At 51.7% G+C, this 16,998-nt stretch overlaps 1 protein-coding gene across 1 annotated transcript in view; it reads left to right on the top strand.

The window, feature by feature from the left end:
* Positions 1 to 3,647: 3,647 nt before the first annotated feature.
* The window catches only part of FGF12 (fibroblast growth factor 12), a 212,880-nt gene continuing 199,529 nt past the window's right edge, over positions 3,648 to 16,998 (top strand). Inside the window, exon 1 of the mRNA XM_019532922.1 lies at positions 3,648 to 3,681. Coding sequence (XP_019388467.1) covers positions 3,663 to 3,681 — 19 coding nt within the window. The 5' untranslated portion in view covers positions 3,648 to 3,662. The remainder of the gene's footprint in view (positions 3,682 to 16,998) is intronic.

The following is a 16,998-nucleotide window of genomic DNA, read 5'->3' as shown; positions in this document are numbered from 1 at the left end:
AGCCGTGCCGGGGGTCCCGCAATGACCTCGGCCAGTTCCTTTAGAACTCTAGGGTGGAGATCATCCGGGCTGGCTGACTTGAATACGTCCAGCCCCTCCAGATGCTCCCTAACTAAATCCTCGCTAACCCGTGGCCCAGGTGTGCCTCCCCGGGGCCCGAGGGGGGCCCAGCAGGGAGGTGGCTGTCCTGGTCCCTACTTAGGAAGATGGAGGCTGACTGTAGCCTAGCGAGAGAACGAGGGCGCTCCCGAGCCCAAAATTGCTCATGCATTTTGCACTGAGTGACCGTTGGCTAAATGCCCAAGCAGCACCGGGAGCTCCCCAAGCCCCAGATGTCCCGAACCCTTCCAGCGGCTGCTCCTTGGATGGTAATCTCTGAAAGCTTTCCATGAGGACGGGTCTCTGGGCACGTCCGTCTAGGGCATCCCTGAATGCTCCACAGGACACGGGCTGTGATCAGAAAGGCCCCGCGCCCGGCCAGTTACCAGCAGATCAATCCCCCCTCTCCTGTCCCTTGGGTCCTTTCCCCTCTTTGGTGCCTTTTGGATGTACCGAGCCCCCGTCAAACGCAGCCACTTCCAGATGGGTCTGACATACGGTCAATGTCTTGGCATGGTTTGTCACTAAATGCCGGTCTCTTTGCAAATCCGTGGCCTTGGGGCCCCCTCATTGCATCTCCTCATCCCAGGGAGACGCCAGCTGCTTTAATCATCATTTTTCCTGCTTTGTCAGAGACATAGTAGGCGAGTCTCGCCTCGGCATCCCTGGGCAGCGTGCGCCTGAGCCACCAAACGCTTGCCAGTCCCTGTCTTTTCTTCTGCCTGTTCCCATCCTTGCAATTCCTGCTGTTCCCTCCTCCTGCCCAGCCTGCAATCAGCTCCCGGTGCTGTGCTGGCAAATTTCGGCCTTGATTTCCTCCTCCTGCTCCTCCATCTCGCTGTGTGGCTGTCAGCTCAGTTTGCCTCTTTAGACTTTTATTTTTGCAAAATTGCACGAGGGGAAGGAAGCATAAATACCAGTACAATTAATGAACTCATTCGACCCGGGCACTGGACTTCACCAGGCTCCCAGCCAGGGAGCAGTAAATAGTTGCAGCAGTTATTTATCTGCCTTGCTTTTTCACAGGGGAAAAAAAAAAAGAGCCCCACTTTCAGCTGAGGTCTTATCTCCTTGATCCTTTGCCCTAGCTCCCTTGAGCTTTGTAAGATGGTGAAATGATTGCTAGGCCTCCCTTTGACCCTCTGGGTTTGCATTTCCTACAAGCTCTGGGCTGGGTTTTTATTACCAAGTGGAAAAGTGGGTGAAGCCAGGAAAACCCCTTCTGGGCAGTCTCCTCACCCGGACGGGTGAGCCGTGCATCCTTCCTGCCGCGTTCGTACCCCAGGGAGCTGCACCTGGAGTTTGCTGCCCTTCCTGGAAGAGCAGATTTGCTCCTGCTGGGCTCAGCCCTGCCCCATTGCTAGCCCCTGAGTCTCTGCTGCTGGGGGCAATGGGGCCTTGATGCTTCTGGTACCTCTAATATTGCAGGCATAATTGTGTGTGTACATGTGCCTTCCCCCAAATCCCAGTTCAAGGGAGGTTAGGCAGAGACCTCACTGGTGAGCACCCTGTTTCTGGGATACGGCTCAGTGCAGGTGGCGGCCGCTGGGCCCGCGGTGTTCGACCGTGAGCGTTTTGCAGGACCTGACATCTCGCAAGATGTGTTTGCCTGTTTCTGAGTCTTTTAACCCCGGGCCGTAAACTTTGGAGGGTCTAATCACGCCACGCAGCCTCTGGCTACTGGGTTCTTATCTGAACAGAGCCTCCGAGTCCTTCCCGTCACGAGCCTGGACCGCGGCAGGGCAGTGCGGTATCTGAATTCGCCGGGCGCTGGGAGAGTGCGACTCAAAACGCTGCAATCTACTGATAGAAGACCAGCCTTGTGTACTCATCCGTGTAATCTGCAGCTCAGTTAATTTAGCTTGCGGCAGCCACTCGGAAGACAACTGCTTGTGTAGGGAGTTGGACGAAGACCGGAGGCTGGGGGCTTGCAGAGCGTTTGCAAGTGTTTTTTAACTTGCAAAGTTCCTCCGTGGACTTGGAGGAGGGGGCTGGGTGTGCACGGAGGCCATGCCAGTCTAGTGAGCAAAAGTCTGGGGTAGCACAGAGGGAAACCAGCGGTCCCCCAAAGCCCACTGCACTAGTGCGGTTAATGCACAGCAGCCAGCGGCACCCGAGGGCTGGTGCATCCCTCCAGTAACCTCTGACAGCCCAGCCCCGGTGTCCAGCTGGACTGAACGGGAGCCGCCTTCGGTGGGAGCTGGGAGTGAGACTGAAGTGCCCGCCTGCACAGCACGGTGCTTAAGCTCCCACCGCCCTTGGGCAAAGCAAACCCGCCTTCATTTTGAGCCCAGCGAACCCACTGGAAGACTCTTCCCTCTCCCTTGCCCCCTGGACACGCGCTACTTCTTGCATCCGGGCATGTTGCCCTCCTGCCGTAATGGCTCATGGGATCGCCTTCACCTGATGGAAATGAGGGCGGGGAGGGGGCTATTGCAGGCACAGGCAAATGTGTCCCAGTTGTAAGGGACTAGATCCGATTTGATGCGTTTCTTTGAGGGCATATAAGGTGAGGGCTTTAATTAGTTCCCTACTAAGAATGAACTGGCTAGAGAAATGTCCGGACTGAAACCCAGCTCCAACTACCCCTGAAATCTGGAACCCAAATGTTGCACTTTAATGCTTAATTAATTAATCTCAGAGATCTAGGAGCCCCCAGACAACCCCACCCTGAGAAACTGGGGAAGAATCTGGATTTACGGCACAGAGCCTGACATCCTCTTGCTATTGCACAGGCCCAGAGAGGACAGCGGTTAGCTCCTGCATTCCCTGTTGCGTCCCGTGCTCCTTGTCCCAGTGCCTCTCTGCTCAGCTTGCTGGCGGGGGGATAAGTCAGTGCTGATTGCGCTAGTGACTCTGGTGGATGTTTCTGTACAAGGGACTGACTTGAGGCCACTGAGTTCGTAGAGACCACCAAATAGCTCTTGGGAGCGACTGGCAGTCGTTACCATCCATCTCCTTGCTCCCCCTCTCCTTCCGTAGCTGAAAGTGCATGCAAAACCCATGCTGCGATGCAATGTACTACCCGTTCCTGTTGCAAAACGCATCCCCCTTTGTAAATAATTTACAGGCATCGATTCTTGCGTGTGGTTGGTGCATGAGAGATCTTGTTCTTATACGTGAATACGTTGCAGCTGGAATTTGGGCGGTTTCTACCCATCGGAGCAGCCCGGTTCTGGAGTGGTGTTGCAGTGGGCATAGCTGTGGCGAAAGAGCTGAGCAGGTTTAAGAAGGAGCTTTCTATATCTGTAAATGGGATTTTATGGTGCTATTGCCTGTGACACCAGAGGCCTGGATTCAGTGAGCCGGAGGTCTCCCGCAGGGTTTTGTGCTAAGTCAGTTCCCTGCGGGCCCTTTTCACGGTACCTTCCACTATTGGCTCCCTCTTTCCCTGCCCAGGGGACTCTTGGATCCGCATCGCGTACGCTTGAAATACTGTCACTTCCCCAGTCTTCTCCTCCAGCTCGGTGCCTCCTGTCTGCTCTGCATCTTATCTGCCGCTGAAAAGTTAGTCAAGTGGCTACCTTACAAGCCCACGGCGGTGACTTCCCATCGATTCACTGATGCTGTCGGCATCGCCAGGTTGGTACTTCTCTCTCAGGCTTGGATGGGCTCCAGTTATCTAAAGGTGTTACCATGGAGGATGATTATTGCCATGGTGAATACTGTTCTGAGAGGGTCTTGAACAGCTGCGGAGGAAGAGGCTGAAGCACTCCCCTGCCGTACCCGTAGCCGCCCTCCCGCTGCGGTGTCTAGCTCTAAAACGGGGTCTGCATCGCTGTTTCTTTAAAGCCTCGGTGTGCAAAGATCTGCACTGTTGTGTTTCCCAATGAATGGATTGGCTACGAGCCTGCTGGAAAAGGGGGCAGGGGGCAGGAGGGTCTGGGAAGCACTGGGACGTAACTGGGCGGAAAGGCAATCGGTTCCAGCAAGCTATAAGGACAACCTGGAAGACCTCTTTTTTACTCCGTGATCTCCCTGCTTCCAGCATCTCCTGAACGCGCTGAGCCCTACCAGTAGATTAACACTCACCGAGGGACTTTGCTGCAGGAGCTAGAATAGCTGCGTGCTAAAAAAATTGATAGATTAGCAAATCGAACGCTGCATTTTCTTCTTGAGGCTGTTCCCAATCTTTGTTAAACATACACAAGCCTCTTAGCCCAAAAAGAAGAATAACCAAGCAGGTGCTTGCAGCTACCGCCCCATTAGAAGGGCACTTGTTTTTCTTCCCCCTTTATGCAGCGGAGAAATAATCTGCCTGATACTCAGGGAGGGGGGAGATAGCAAGTAGGGCCCTTAATGGAGAAAGAGCTCTGAGGGTCCGTCACGAGTAGAGGTGGGAAGGTAATTTCTGAGATGAGGTGGCCATGTGGTACCTGAAATCCAAGGGGTGGGTCGGTTTGTTTATGTTTATATTTATTAATTTATTGATTGATTGGATCCTTTGGTAAGTAGCAGCACAGGGAGCTGTGCTGAACGTGCGGAGGCAGTGGTTTGTGCTGATTATTGCTTCAGGTCTCATCTTAAGGCGATGTCATCACCAGCGTGATGAGCTGGAAGGCCACCTGGTCTCAGTAAATGGACATGAGTCAACAATGTGGGGCATGGTTTGAACTTGTCCACAGGGCACTTGTCATTGCAGAGGCCCCATTGAGTAGAGTCGAGGCATGGGGGATGCTGCCCAGTTCAAAAACAGTTGAAGTGCCCAATAACGGCATGGCCAGTGAAATCTTGGGTGATTGACTATGGAGTTAGCAATGACTGGGGATTGATTGGTGGTTGTGCTGACCATTCTTCATGATTTAGTGACTTGGCAGAAAAGCATTTTTGGGTGAAGTATCAAGTCAGGTTGAAAACTCTTTTATTTTACCCCAAAAAAGAAATCAGAAACATTTTCTCGCCTCCCCACTGGCACTTTTGAGGCTCTCCATAAAAAAAACTGTGCGTCAGAAAGGTAACTAGGTTTTTTGTTTTTGTGATGACTGACCGCAGCAGGGAGCGTTGCATTGGCTGGTCGGTTTTGTTTGTTGTAAAGCAACAATTCCCCGTGGTCAAAATAAGAATTAAAACTTTTCTTTTTGTAAAGTAAGTGTTTTTGCTAATGCTTATTTTTTTTCTGATCAACTTTATTACCCAATTCCAGGGAGCATGACCAGCTGATTTCTCCTGCTTTGGGTTGCATCATCCTGCTGATGAGACTGTTTGATGACTCTTCTCTTTTAAGAAGCGGCAGATTGTCCTGCCCATTTCACAGTCTGACATGCATTAAAAAAACAAAACCCAAAGCAGACAAATTCAGAGATGCTTAGTACAGAACTTTCAGGCCCAAGTGCTAGAGCAGCAGTTGTTGAGGAAGGAGTGATCCCCAAGAAACCCAGGGACGTCCATCAGAATCGCTTGGGACCGATGATCCTTTCAAACCAATGGGCACGAATTGGCTGTGCATGAATTTGGAGCGTGCCCGCACTTCTTTCCTTGGCTGGCAAGGAGGTGCAGGCAGACAAGGCGGCCCCTCAGTCTGGGGTTGCAAAGGCGGCCTTCTTGGTGCTCTCAGCTCACCTACGCTAGCTGCATTGCTGCTTTCCCCTGCACGTCATGACTTCTCGTGTATTGTTTGGGTCCTGGTGCCTTACAGATATGCTATCAACACCTTGATTTCATGCCTGGTCTGTAGGATGGATGAATCCAAACCACAATACTGGGTGCAGTAGCATCCCGAGTCTCCATGCCTGGCCCATCTCCAGCTGGCGCAGCATCCTGTAGCTTGTTCACCTTGTTCACTAACAGCTTTGGAGCAAGGGTCCCACATATTGAACAGAGGCTGCAGGAACCTGCCTTTCCAGTTGGTTATTATCCAGGCTCTGACAACCTCAGCTGCATGGTTGCAAATCGTACTGGTAAATGGGGATATTCTTGATTTACGCATCACTTCTGTTTCCCTTGCTGTCCCATGGAAGAGGACAGTCCTAGGCCATCCTCATCCATAACTCCTCTGTTTTGTGTCATCAGCCATTCAGCTTTAATGCGTCTCATAACTGTACTGGGTCTACATGAAAAGGGTTTGAGTTTGGATTTGCTGCACGCAGACTCTCCGAAGCCTGGAAGTGCATCCAAACCACCTGCGCTCAGCCTGCAAAACTGTCTTGGTGGGGGGATGCGGGGGGATGGATGGAAACTTGAGGCTTTTGGGGCAAATTGCTGCTTCCAGCTGGCTGGAAATGACCTAGCAAGAGCCTTTCCGGAGTGGTTCTGCTGTTTGTTTCCAATCCACCATGGAAATGCAGAGATGAGTTAGAAGTGAAATGCAGCAAGGAGGGAACCGAGCAGCTGGAGCTTCCCGAAGGAGCCAGTGTTTGTCTTCAGGTGGAGTTCAGGGAAAGGCTGAGGATGGAAGGGGGAGCGCTCTATTTTTACCCACTTCCAAACAGCTTTGTCTGGCAAGACGTGCATTGCACACAGATTGAGCAGGGATGTGGGCAGTCATGGTGTCAGGTCTCTGAGTGCTTTGTTCAGAGCTGTTCAGCTGAACCATGCTTGCAGATAAGCTGTAATTAAAAGTTCAGCTCCATGCATTTTGTTTGGGGCCCATTTTTTTGCAAGCCCATCTTTATGCAGGGCTGTCCAACCTCTGAGTGGCCAGGGGTTGCACCCCATATGAGCACCCTTCTCCCAGTGCTGTGTTGGCAGCAGACTCCCCAGTTCCCCATGGGCCACACCAACCCCAGGGGCAGGGGCAGGAAGCAGAAGCTGGAGGAGGGAGTGGGATCTTGAGAGACCCTGAAAGGAGTGGGATGGGTGTTAACTCCTTGCAGTCTGCCAGCTGGACCATTTCCTTGCTGTCTAGCAGCCAGTTTGGGGCCCAGACCCCAGTGTACCAGGCATTGTACAAACTCGGGACAAAGAAGACCTGTGCCCCAAGGAGTCTACCATGCAGAAGTAAAGCCCAGAGGCCTCAGAGGGAGGGAGGCAGGTGGGGGAGCTGAAGGAAACGCATGGTCTCCATGTCCTGCCAGCCCAACCGTTGTCAACTCTTGGAGGCATCACGGTGAAGGTGGGGTTGAAAGGAGAACAATGAGGCATCTTAGCAGGCGTCTCATAGAGACCACATCTGCTTTGTGGGGGGTAGCGGTGGGGAGGAAAGTTCTTGCTGGCAAATGTAACAGGTGGAGGTCGGCGTCTGGGAAGATTAAGGCAGAAGCTGCAGTTTCCGTAGCAAATGTTGGGGAAGAAGGTGGGGAAGGTCCTTGGAAGCAAAGCCGAGCAGCTCCTGTTTGCCGCGCCTTGGGTGCATCCACACATGCAGGCACGTGCACTTACAGCAGCTCAAATGGGAGCAGCACAAATTTGAGCCAGGGACTTTTGCCTCAGCGCACATGCCTAGACATGCAATTTGGTGTGGGGCAAGTTGTGCCACTTGGGACAAAATAACCCTGCCCGGCTTCTCCCAGATCTGCAGCCAAGTCCATGCACCTCAGTGAGTCTAGGTAACTAGTTATGTATCATCCGGCAAACTACATAAGCACGCACTTGATTTTAAGCACGGGAGCTGCTCCACTGAAAGAGTACTTGCATGTGATTAAGTAACTTGTTAGATCAGGGTTTCTAATGAATACAGTTTCCTTTGTTTGAGGGGTTTCCTAATGACATGGCTGTGGGGGATTACCTCCTGGAAGTCCACCCATGTACTAGCAGCATCGATGGGAAGTGAAGTATAGTGCTGGTGACAGGTGTCAGGCAGGTGACCAAAGCTCTCTGTTCACAGGACAGGTATGATGGAGGCAAGAGCAGCAAGGGCTTTCTTCCATCTTCCCCACTCCACCCACTGCTTAGCCCTTTCCTTTGCTTTCCATGTCTGGGTATTTAGCAGGATTTGCAGATTTGTTGGTATCTGACAGGGCCGTGCCGCAGGCTCCCCTCAGAGTTCATTCCCACAGGCCAACTAGAGAAACTGCAGGTGCATCTACACATGCGCTTTAATATGCATTAGCCTATTTGAATGTGCATTAAAACATCACCAAAAAAAAGTGCTCTTTTGCAAATGCACATAAAAATAGACCAATGTACATTTTTATCCTAGTGCACAATGGAGGTGTACTAGATTTAATGCAGATTGCTTAAGGCACATGTGGAGATGCACTCTGCATCCTCTGCTGGGTAAGCACAGGCCTTCAGCTTCCAGAGCTGCCTCCATGCACCCCCTTGTCCTAGCTCAGGATCAAAACAGGGCTCAGTCGTATCTGAACTATTTGCATGAAAGAGTGGTGGAAGGAGCCCTTTGTGTCCCTGGAAGCATCCTGTCCCTTTTGGGAAGAATGGGGGATGGGTTCTGTAAGGGTGGTCGTGGTGGCGTTGCAGACACTAGTCGGTAGCTACAGGCTAAAACATGGAGCATTAAACTTCCCAAGGAGCTGGAGGTGGTGGGAGGTTCAGCTGAGGGATCAGAGATGTCTTACTATGAGAAAAGCATTGCTCAGAGTATAGAGACCCCGCCACTGATGGCACGCCGGGCTCAAGAGCTGGCTTGTCGACCCAGAGTCTGGGAGAGGGCTCAGGAGGGATGAGTGGATGAAGGAGAGCAGGTGTCTGTAATACTTGCACTAGAACTGGTGGGAAAATGGGAAATACTGCTTCCCTTGGGTTCTTTTGTAAAATAAACCCTTGTTTTGATCAAAACATCTCACACAACTTTTCACTTTTTGATGAAAAGTTGCTGTTTCGGTGGAGGGGAACCCCATTCGGCTGTTTGCTCCTTTCCTTGCTCCATCAGTGGATAAAAGGGAGATCTTAACATTTTAGAAGTGCTTATTTCTCACCTATAAGTTTTGTTTCTGGCACCTTTTGGGGAGGACTGCATGCAGATGATCCTGAAGGAACGGCTTGAGTTGTAGGTTTGGCTCAGACTGGCCATGATCTTTCCATTCGATAATAGGCAAATTTATTGATACACAGTGATAACAGGAAAGAAGCACTACAAACCATCAAGTGATTCTATATATCTACCAAATCCTAGGGCTGTCATCAGAGTCAAAATACATCTGTACAAAGTCAAAGTACGGGCATATATCTATACCTATAAGTCAATCCCCCAAAGTCAAACCTTTAAATACTATTTCTAAGCCAACAATATTCAACCGCAACTTCCCTTGCTACAACTTGGGGAGCAGGGAAGGGCTGCGTGCACGTGCTTGCACACTGAGTGGCTGCAGGACTGGGCTCTCAAAGGGCAGAAAGGGGTGAAGGGCAGATGAAGTGGGCACCAAGGGGAGCCAGGGGATGTTGAGGATCGGATGTTGCAGCGCAGACTGTAAGTCCCCATCCCAACATCCTGGGGGTTTTTTGCATTGCTTTCAGATCCTGATACCATGGCAATGACCCCTCCTGGCAATCCACTCTCCGCTCCCATGAGGGGCAGGAGACTGGGCTAGATGGAGCTGGGGTCTGGCACAAGCTGGCAGTCCATATACTGTACTCGTGCATGTGTGGGTGCTAACAAAGCCCACAGTGTGTGTGTGCGATTCACGTCTGCCGGGGTCCTCAAATGATGACTCTTGTCTCTTCGGTTTTTAATCATGGGGCATCATAGGGCTAGCTGTGGCCCCTTTTATTGTTATTTACTCATATCTATTTTTATTTTATTTAAATAAAATGGCAACCCTCTCCATACCAATTTTTCCTGTTTTTTCCTGCCTTTGCCAATCCTTTATATTTGCTGGCTGTTGATCAGCTGTGTTGGCCCCCGCATGAACTCAAAGGAGCAAAGAAGTAAAAGGCCCCAATGTTTCATTTTCATCTCTGAGACACTGTGAGTCCAGTTTTCCTTCTTTGATGGTCTTCCCTCCCTCTCCCTCCACTAGCTCTGAGCACCTTGAAAGAGCTGCTGAAGTCCTGTTTTGAGGGGTTGAGTGGAAGCTGGTGGGCCAGCCAAGTAACTTTCACTCCAGGTATATATCTGGGGGAGAAGGAGTGCAAATCCTCTTCTGACCCTGAATGGCTTAAGTGATGTGGGCAAGGCCCCACAGGAAGTCAGTGACAGAGCATCTGGAAGCAGAATCCAGGGCCTCTGTCTGGACTCCCCATCCCCTGCCCCGTCCATTGTCTGCAAACAAGGAATCGCAGCAGCAGACATGTCAGACCAGGGAAGGTCAGTACTTTTGTCATCTGAATGACTTTTCCCAGGGAGGTGAGGACCTGCTCAACAGTCTTGATTCTGGCTGGACGTGGTGTTAGGCTCGTGACCGTGTGCGTAAAGGTTGGGCAGCAAAGCTGGAGCCTTTTCAAGTCATTCCTTGGTCAGCCAGAAAGGTCACTAAGGAGCAACCCAGGAGTTTCCTGGGAGGAGGAAGCAAGGCCTTGGCACGGAGTGGAGCATCGTCACGGACAGCAGGCACGGTGGTCCAGGGGCTGCGAATGTGTCGCGGAGCTTTCCACTCTGGATTACCGGCACAAGTGGGACTCCGTGGAGGGGAACGAATTTGACTGTTTGGGTCCTTGTCCCAGCAGTGTCTGCACCTGGCACCTGCTGTTGCATCCTGGTTGCCTGCACATCCTTTCACAGCATCTGAAGTGGACTTCAACTCATGAAAGCTTGTGCTGTGTGTGTGTGTGTGTGTGTGTGTGTGTGTGTGTGTGTTCACATATGTGCACACACACACAAATGTGTATGTGTGTGAATATGTGTGTGTGTGTGTGTGTGTGTGTGTGTGTGTATGTATATTATATATATAATATATTCACACACGCATGCACCTGTATATATGTTTGTGTGAATACACACATCTGTATGTCTACATATATTCATGCACATGTGTATATATATTCACACGCATTCAGGCATGCATGTGGACATATCTATATACAAACACATGTGCATATATATATTCTCATGCACACACGTACACATATGCACACACACACACTATGGTTAATTTACAAGGTGTAAATCTACCCCACCTTCTACTGACTTTAAGATGCCTAGTAGCTACATCCCTCTGCGTGTAAGTTCCCAAAGATGTGAGGATTTACCCCGTGGTGAGAGAAGGAGAAACGCAGATGTGATGGACTGGAGGTGGGGTGAAACCTGGCCCTAGCACTGAGTGTTGAATGATGGCGAAGAGGACTTTGGTGCATTGAGCGTGGAGCAGATCTAGCTTGTAATGGCTGTGCTCACAAGTCCAAGGCACTTGCTTTAGGTCTGCTGGAGCATCCCAAGTGCCTTAGCCAGGCCTCCCTGGCCTTGTCAGTCTGCAGAGTTGTGTGTCGATCCTGCCATGAGACCTTCGCAAGCAGAGCCCAGGACACTAATGGGCGCGGGGCTGGGGCTGGAGAGGCCCTTGTGAGCATCTGGACCTGGAATGAGCCCCCGTGGCTGACGCAGGCTGCTGGACAAGTGTGGGCTGCTGCTGCAACCCCTCTGTGGCCAAAGACAGGCCATCAGCCTCAGGGACTTCCCCCAGTGCTTCTGGCTGGCTCGCAATGCACCAGAATATACTGATTAATCAGCAGCCCCAAGAGATGGGCACAATCTGCCTTTGCCTCCATGCTGCTTGTGACGTTTGCTTTGGGGAGCTGCATGCATAGTCACCCTTGGGGCAGGTTGTACTTCCCACCAAAGCAAGGCATGTGTGTGACGGGAGTGCTGCCGGTGGTCTCGGTCCCCCTTTCCAGAGGGAGCACTGCGGTCTGATCTTCCTGCCATTTGTAGCATAACCTTGTCACGCAGACAGAGAGCCCACCCACCCTCAGCTTTTGAAATTAGGTTTGTCAGCACTTGGTTTGTCAGGAGGCTTTGTTCTGCAGGCCTGCCTAATTGTCTCTCCATCTATCTCGGAGGATGGGGCCCAACACAGAGCCCTGCTTTGGGGGACTGGGCAGACAACCCGGGTTTTGTGTGCCTGGCCTGTGTCCCAGGTGAGAGGCACGTGGGATGGACAACTTCCCATTTCTGTTGAGGTCAAAGCGCTAAAACCAGTCCTCAAAGTGCACTGGACTGGATGCAGCGTAGCACTGGCAGCTGGTTCACCATTTTAATAGCAGCACCAGGATCTCTGCAGGTGAACAGGCAAGATTTGCCTGTATTTTATTAATGGCTTTAAAATGAACTGTTAGACACGGAAGAGCCGCGGGTATAGAGGCTAGCATGAGTTTTCATACTTGCCTAAGGAAAGGGGACTTTCCACTTTGTGAATGCAGCGGTGTAAATTGTTGGTAGCGACTAGCGTGCAATTGCTGTCAGGTCGCAAAGACACGGGGTTTCATTATTTAAGGACATGGGGTTTCATTATTTGCCGGGTATTCCTGGTTCCTGCAGCCTGGTTTGCTGTTTGAAATCCAGGCTGTTTGGGTTGGTGTCCACGTTTCCCCTGTCAGCGCGTTATACTCATGTTTCCCGGTCGGGGGAAATGAATCCTTAGGATTTCTGGTGCGAGTGGTGACAGCCGGACCATCCCTGCCTCGCTCTAGAGAGCGAGTCTTTAAAACTTGGTGTTGCTGCCATGAAACTCTTTACAAGCACAAAAGAGAGATGGGCGTGGGTGTAGAGAACTGGTTTAAACACGCTCATGAAGGTGTTTGGGCCACTGTTTTTGCCATCTGTGCCCATCTCTGTCTTTGGGTTAATAGATTAATTTCCTTTCGGCCCTTTGTTGGAAATTGCTGTTGCAGCTTTGGCTGCCTCTGCCAGGAAACCCAGTGGTGACTTTGGGGAGACAGTCCTTGGATAATTCAGGTGGAGAGCAGTTTGTGACCTCTGCTCTGGCTGATCTTGGCCTGCCGGAGTGACCATCCTGGTGTCCTGCTGGTCCTGGTAGCCAGCCAGGCTTCAGCCGTCATGCCGATCCTGTACATGGTCACTGCCCCAAAAGGCTGATCTGGGAGCTGGTGACTGCTGGGCACCAAGGAGCACTGGGCACCTTTTCTGCCCCTGCCCCAGGATAAGCAGAGGTGCCCAAGCTGCTGTGATGGTTCAAAAGGATGAGGAGCTTGGGAGAGGGGAGCGACAGAGATGGGGCGATCCCTGGAAGTGCATAGTTCTTGCACTTGCAGAGCTGAACTGTGCCAGCATCACAGAGGTTGATGCCTCGATTTATATGAACAGAAAGCCTGGGGGAGGGACATATATATATTCGCATGCGTGCACACACACACTTTGGTTAGTCTACAAGGTTTAAATCTACCCCGCCTTCTACTGACTTGAAGGGTTAAATGCAACATATTATTTATTTATTTTTGTCTATGCAAGCCTGAAAATCAGCAGGAACTGGAGCCTCGGGGCTGCCACGTATATTTTAGGGTGGGGAGTGTCGGCAATGCTGGCTTGAGTTTCATGTGACAAAGGCCGGTCCTCCAGATCCTCACCTAGACAGGCAGTGCATTTAAACAGGGCTGGCTTTTGCTCCGCTCCACCCTCCTGTGGCAGTGTTATCAGGCACCGCACCCCAAAAGGGAGCAAGGAGGTGGCCTTGTGCACAAGGGTGATGCTCCCAAAAGCAACGGGTCTTGGTTCCTACGGGCCGTTCTCTGAGCACCAACAATGTCCCGTAAAATCTTCCTTTCAAGGAAAGAAGGCAGTAAAATACAAAAACGCTCTCCCCAAAGATGGGCCTGAGAGGCCGCTGGGTATAAAGCCCCCTTGGTCCCTGGCAGAAGAGCCAAGCTGTCATCCCGATGCACGGAGAGCAGCGTTCGGCTTTCCCGAGGCCCCGGGGAGCGTGCGAGTGAGGCGGAGGCGGCCGAGAGCGCTCTCCCGATGCTTTGCTACCCTCTGGTGGCTTCGCAAGGATTTGTGCGGCATAATTAGCGAGCGCTGAGCTTGCTTGCCTTTCCTTTTAACGTGCGCAGAGCAGCTCTGGCTCTGGAGCACTGCTGTCTGCTGACCAGCAGCCCGGCCGCGACGCTGTTTCTGTCCGGGGGGGTCGATTCGGTTTTGATGTTGAACGACCGCTGCAAAGGTGGCTTGGCCGGACAGGAAAACAGCCGTATTGGTAACACCTCCGTCTTCTGCACGTGGCGAGTATTTAGGAAAGACGCTGGCTTGGCAACCCTGAAGAACGGCGTCCTCTACTTCAGTGAGGGGCGGCAACTATTTTTGGCAGGCAGGCGCCCAATTTTATATGCATCCTCCCCAGATACCACTCTGATCTCCTTCCCCTACCTGATCTGCTGCTCTGCTTTCTGCTCCCTGCCTTATTTGCCACAGTACTGCCTGCCCCTTCCCCGGCTTGCCATGTGCCACGCAGAGGCTGCCTGCCCCGCTTGGGGCACCCGTGCTGCAGGATGGTCACCCCTGCTGTGCTTGACCCTTGAGGACTTGAGGTTGTTGGTCCCAGTGGAGTCAATAACAGCCCCAAATGGGTCCGGTTCAGCCTGGGGTGGGACAATGTTCGACTTTCCATCCTTCTGCCATGCGCTTCGGTTCTGGCTTGGAGAGATCCCCCCCGGGAAGAGCCTGGATCAGCCCCTGCTATCCAATCACGACTCCTGTAGTGCTCCTACAAGCTGTGCATTGCAGCGGGAGATGCTCTCAGGTCTCAGAGCAAAGGTCTTAAAAGTAGGCAGGCATTAACATGGAGCCCTCCCATGCATAAAGGCAGGCACAGGTGTCAAACCTGAGGGACAACTCAAATGACCATCTAGCCCCACATCCTGCACGTTACTTCCTTGGATTCCTTCCTTCCCCGATTGCAGCTTATTGCCTAGGCCAGTGGTTTTCAACTTTTGTGGGCCCCTAAAAAAATTCTGAATGGAGGTGCGGACCCTTTTGCAAATTTCGAATGGAGGAGCAGCCCCCTTTGAATTGTACGTGTGGGTATTCACATACTTTTGAGTGATCATAGTCATGTTGTGTGGACCCCTTAGACTTAGCTTGTGGGCTGCCGGACCATAGGTTGAAAACCATGGACGTAGAGAAAACATACAGGCTTGGCCAGGAGCAGAGCACCGTGGGAAGTCATTGTGGTGGTTTGTTGTCCTCGTTCTGTTAAGAGCCCTTTATTTCAAGGCTGAGTTTGTCCAGGTTGAACCTCCAAACACCAGCTCCTGTCAGAGAGGTGTCTGCTGCACCGAGTCCCTTGTTATCGACCTTCTGCTCCAGTCGAAGGTACTCGGAGACTGTGCTAGAGTCACCCCTGCACTTGCCCTGTGGTAAGCAGTAAGGCCGCACGAGGGAGAGGGCTGAGCCGCGGAGAGAAGTGCTGGAGTCTGTCTGGAGATGGTGCACAGAGAAATGGAGGGTGATGCCAGCCTGGGTTTGGGCACCATTGTTTCCTATTGCATGTTCTTATTTCCACTTATTTTGAAATGTAAGTGTGCTGAAGGGTGGCACTGGAGCCACCGATGCACCCAGATGTGAGCTCTGGTTTCTGAGGGCCTCACCACGCCTGCTACTTTGGATTTGATCAGAGGAGGCTTGAGATGCAGTTGCCTCCCCCCTCTCTCTTTGCCTCAGACACTGGCTTTTACAGCTAATTGCCTAGCCTTTTGTACCCAGCCAGGTGATTTTTGAAATCAAGTGTATGGGGGCTTTCCTGGTTACACAGCATGATCTCATGGCTCAGTGATAACATGATTGTGTTTCCTAGGGAGGTTTTAATATGCTCCTACCCTCACTTCACAGGCTGGCAGGGGTCTAGGGCAGAGAGAGACGAGGTTCATTGGGTACATGCGATATCTTTTATTAGTCCAACTAAATAGTTGGAAAAAAGTTCTTTGCAAACTTTCAGGCACAAACACCCTTCTTCAGGCATTGGGAGAAGGGTGTTTGTGCTCAAAAGTTTGCAAAGAACTTTTTTCCAACTATTTAGTTGGACTAATAAAAGATATCGCATCTATCCAAAGAACCTCTCCTGCCTCTGTCTGTAGACCAGCACGGCTGCAACCAACAACCCTGGAGCAGAGGCAAGCGCTAGTGTCGGTGAAAGTCTTTGTGAGCACTAAGAGAGCTCAATAGGATGTGTGTGGGGGGGGGGGGGACGGGGATTGTCTACAGTTGAAATCTCCTCTTTGGTGGAAGAGCAAAGATCTGCTCCGATGTTGAACCTTGCGACTGTGTTTGGGATCTGGATTCTGCTCCTGTCCCTGCCACTGGTGGGGTGCGTGGGGAAAGCCAGCAAAGCCATGAGCAAAGGCATCTCTCCTTGTTCCTTCGGCAGGCTGTGATACCTCTGTAGATCAACCGAGGACAATGGCACCCATCCCTCAGGCAAGGAGAAAGGTGTGCTGGCAGCGAGGAGGGACCGGCTTGTTAATATTAGTGCCTGGCTGTTGAGGCAGGAGAGCCGTACGGCCCATGCAAGTCTGCTCTGGGTCTCAAAGTGAACTGATGCTTTATCAGGAGGCCCGATGCAGTGGGCAGTCGTTAGCCAGGAGCCTGGAGCCCTGGTCCCTGCACGCGGTGCACGAGCCAGATCCTGTGATGCCTTCTCCTGTGCCGCCTTTGTGGGAGCTCGTTGGGGCACAAAAAGTGGGCTTTGATGGTACTTTACTGCATCTCATCTTCCCTCTGGGATAGGCGAGCAGTGCCTTTGGCTTCGTTCTCCAGGCTCAGTTATTTCAGGGGATATGTTTGCTGGAGCCTGGTAAGATGTGATCTGACACCACTCATTACAACACAGACCCCGTACTGCTGGAAGTGAAAGGAGATCCTCCAGCAGCTGGAGTGGCAGGGCCTTGTGACTTTGGGCAAGCGGGGTTGTATCCAAGGTTGATGTGCTGCAAGAAGCCTTGATAATGCAGTGTACTGACAAGAGTGAGCTTCAGGGGAGACTGGATATTCTTGAAAACGGGCGTGTGAGGGGCCACTTCTCACCTCTCTAAAAAAAAAAAAATTGCCTTGTTTATAGCCCCCCCAGGTTAGATGCAATGTAGGACAAAGGAAAAATAGTTATTTGAAGCACTGGAAACAAA

Source organism: Crocodylus porosus, unplaced genomic scaffold, assembly GCF_001723895.1.
Source record: "Crocodylus porosus isolate Cpor-Errol unplaced genomic scaffold, CroPor_comp1, whole genome shotgun sequence".
Classification (NCBI taxonomy): domain Eukaryota; kingdom Metazoa; phylum Chordata; order Crocodylia; family Crocodylidae; genus Crocodylus; species Crocodylus porosus.
The sequence above is the reverse complement of the archived record's forward strand: the minus strand, read 5'-3'. Positions and strand labels throughout refer to the sequence as shown.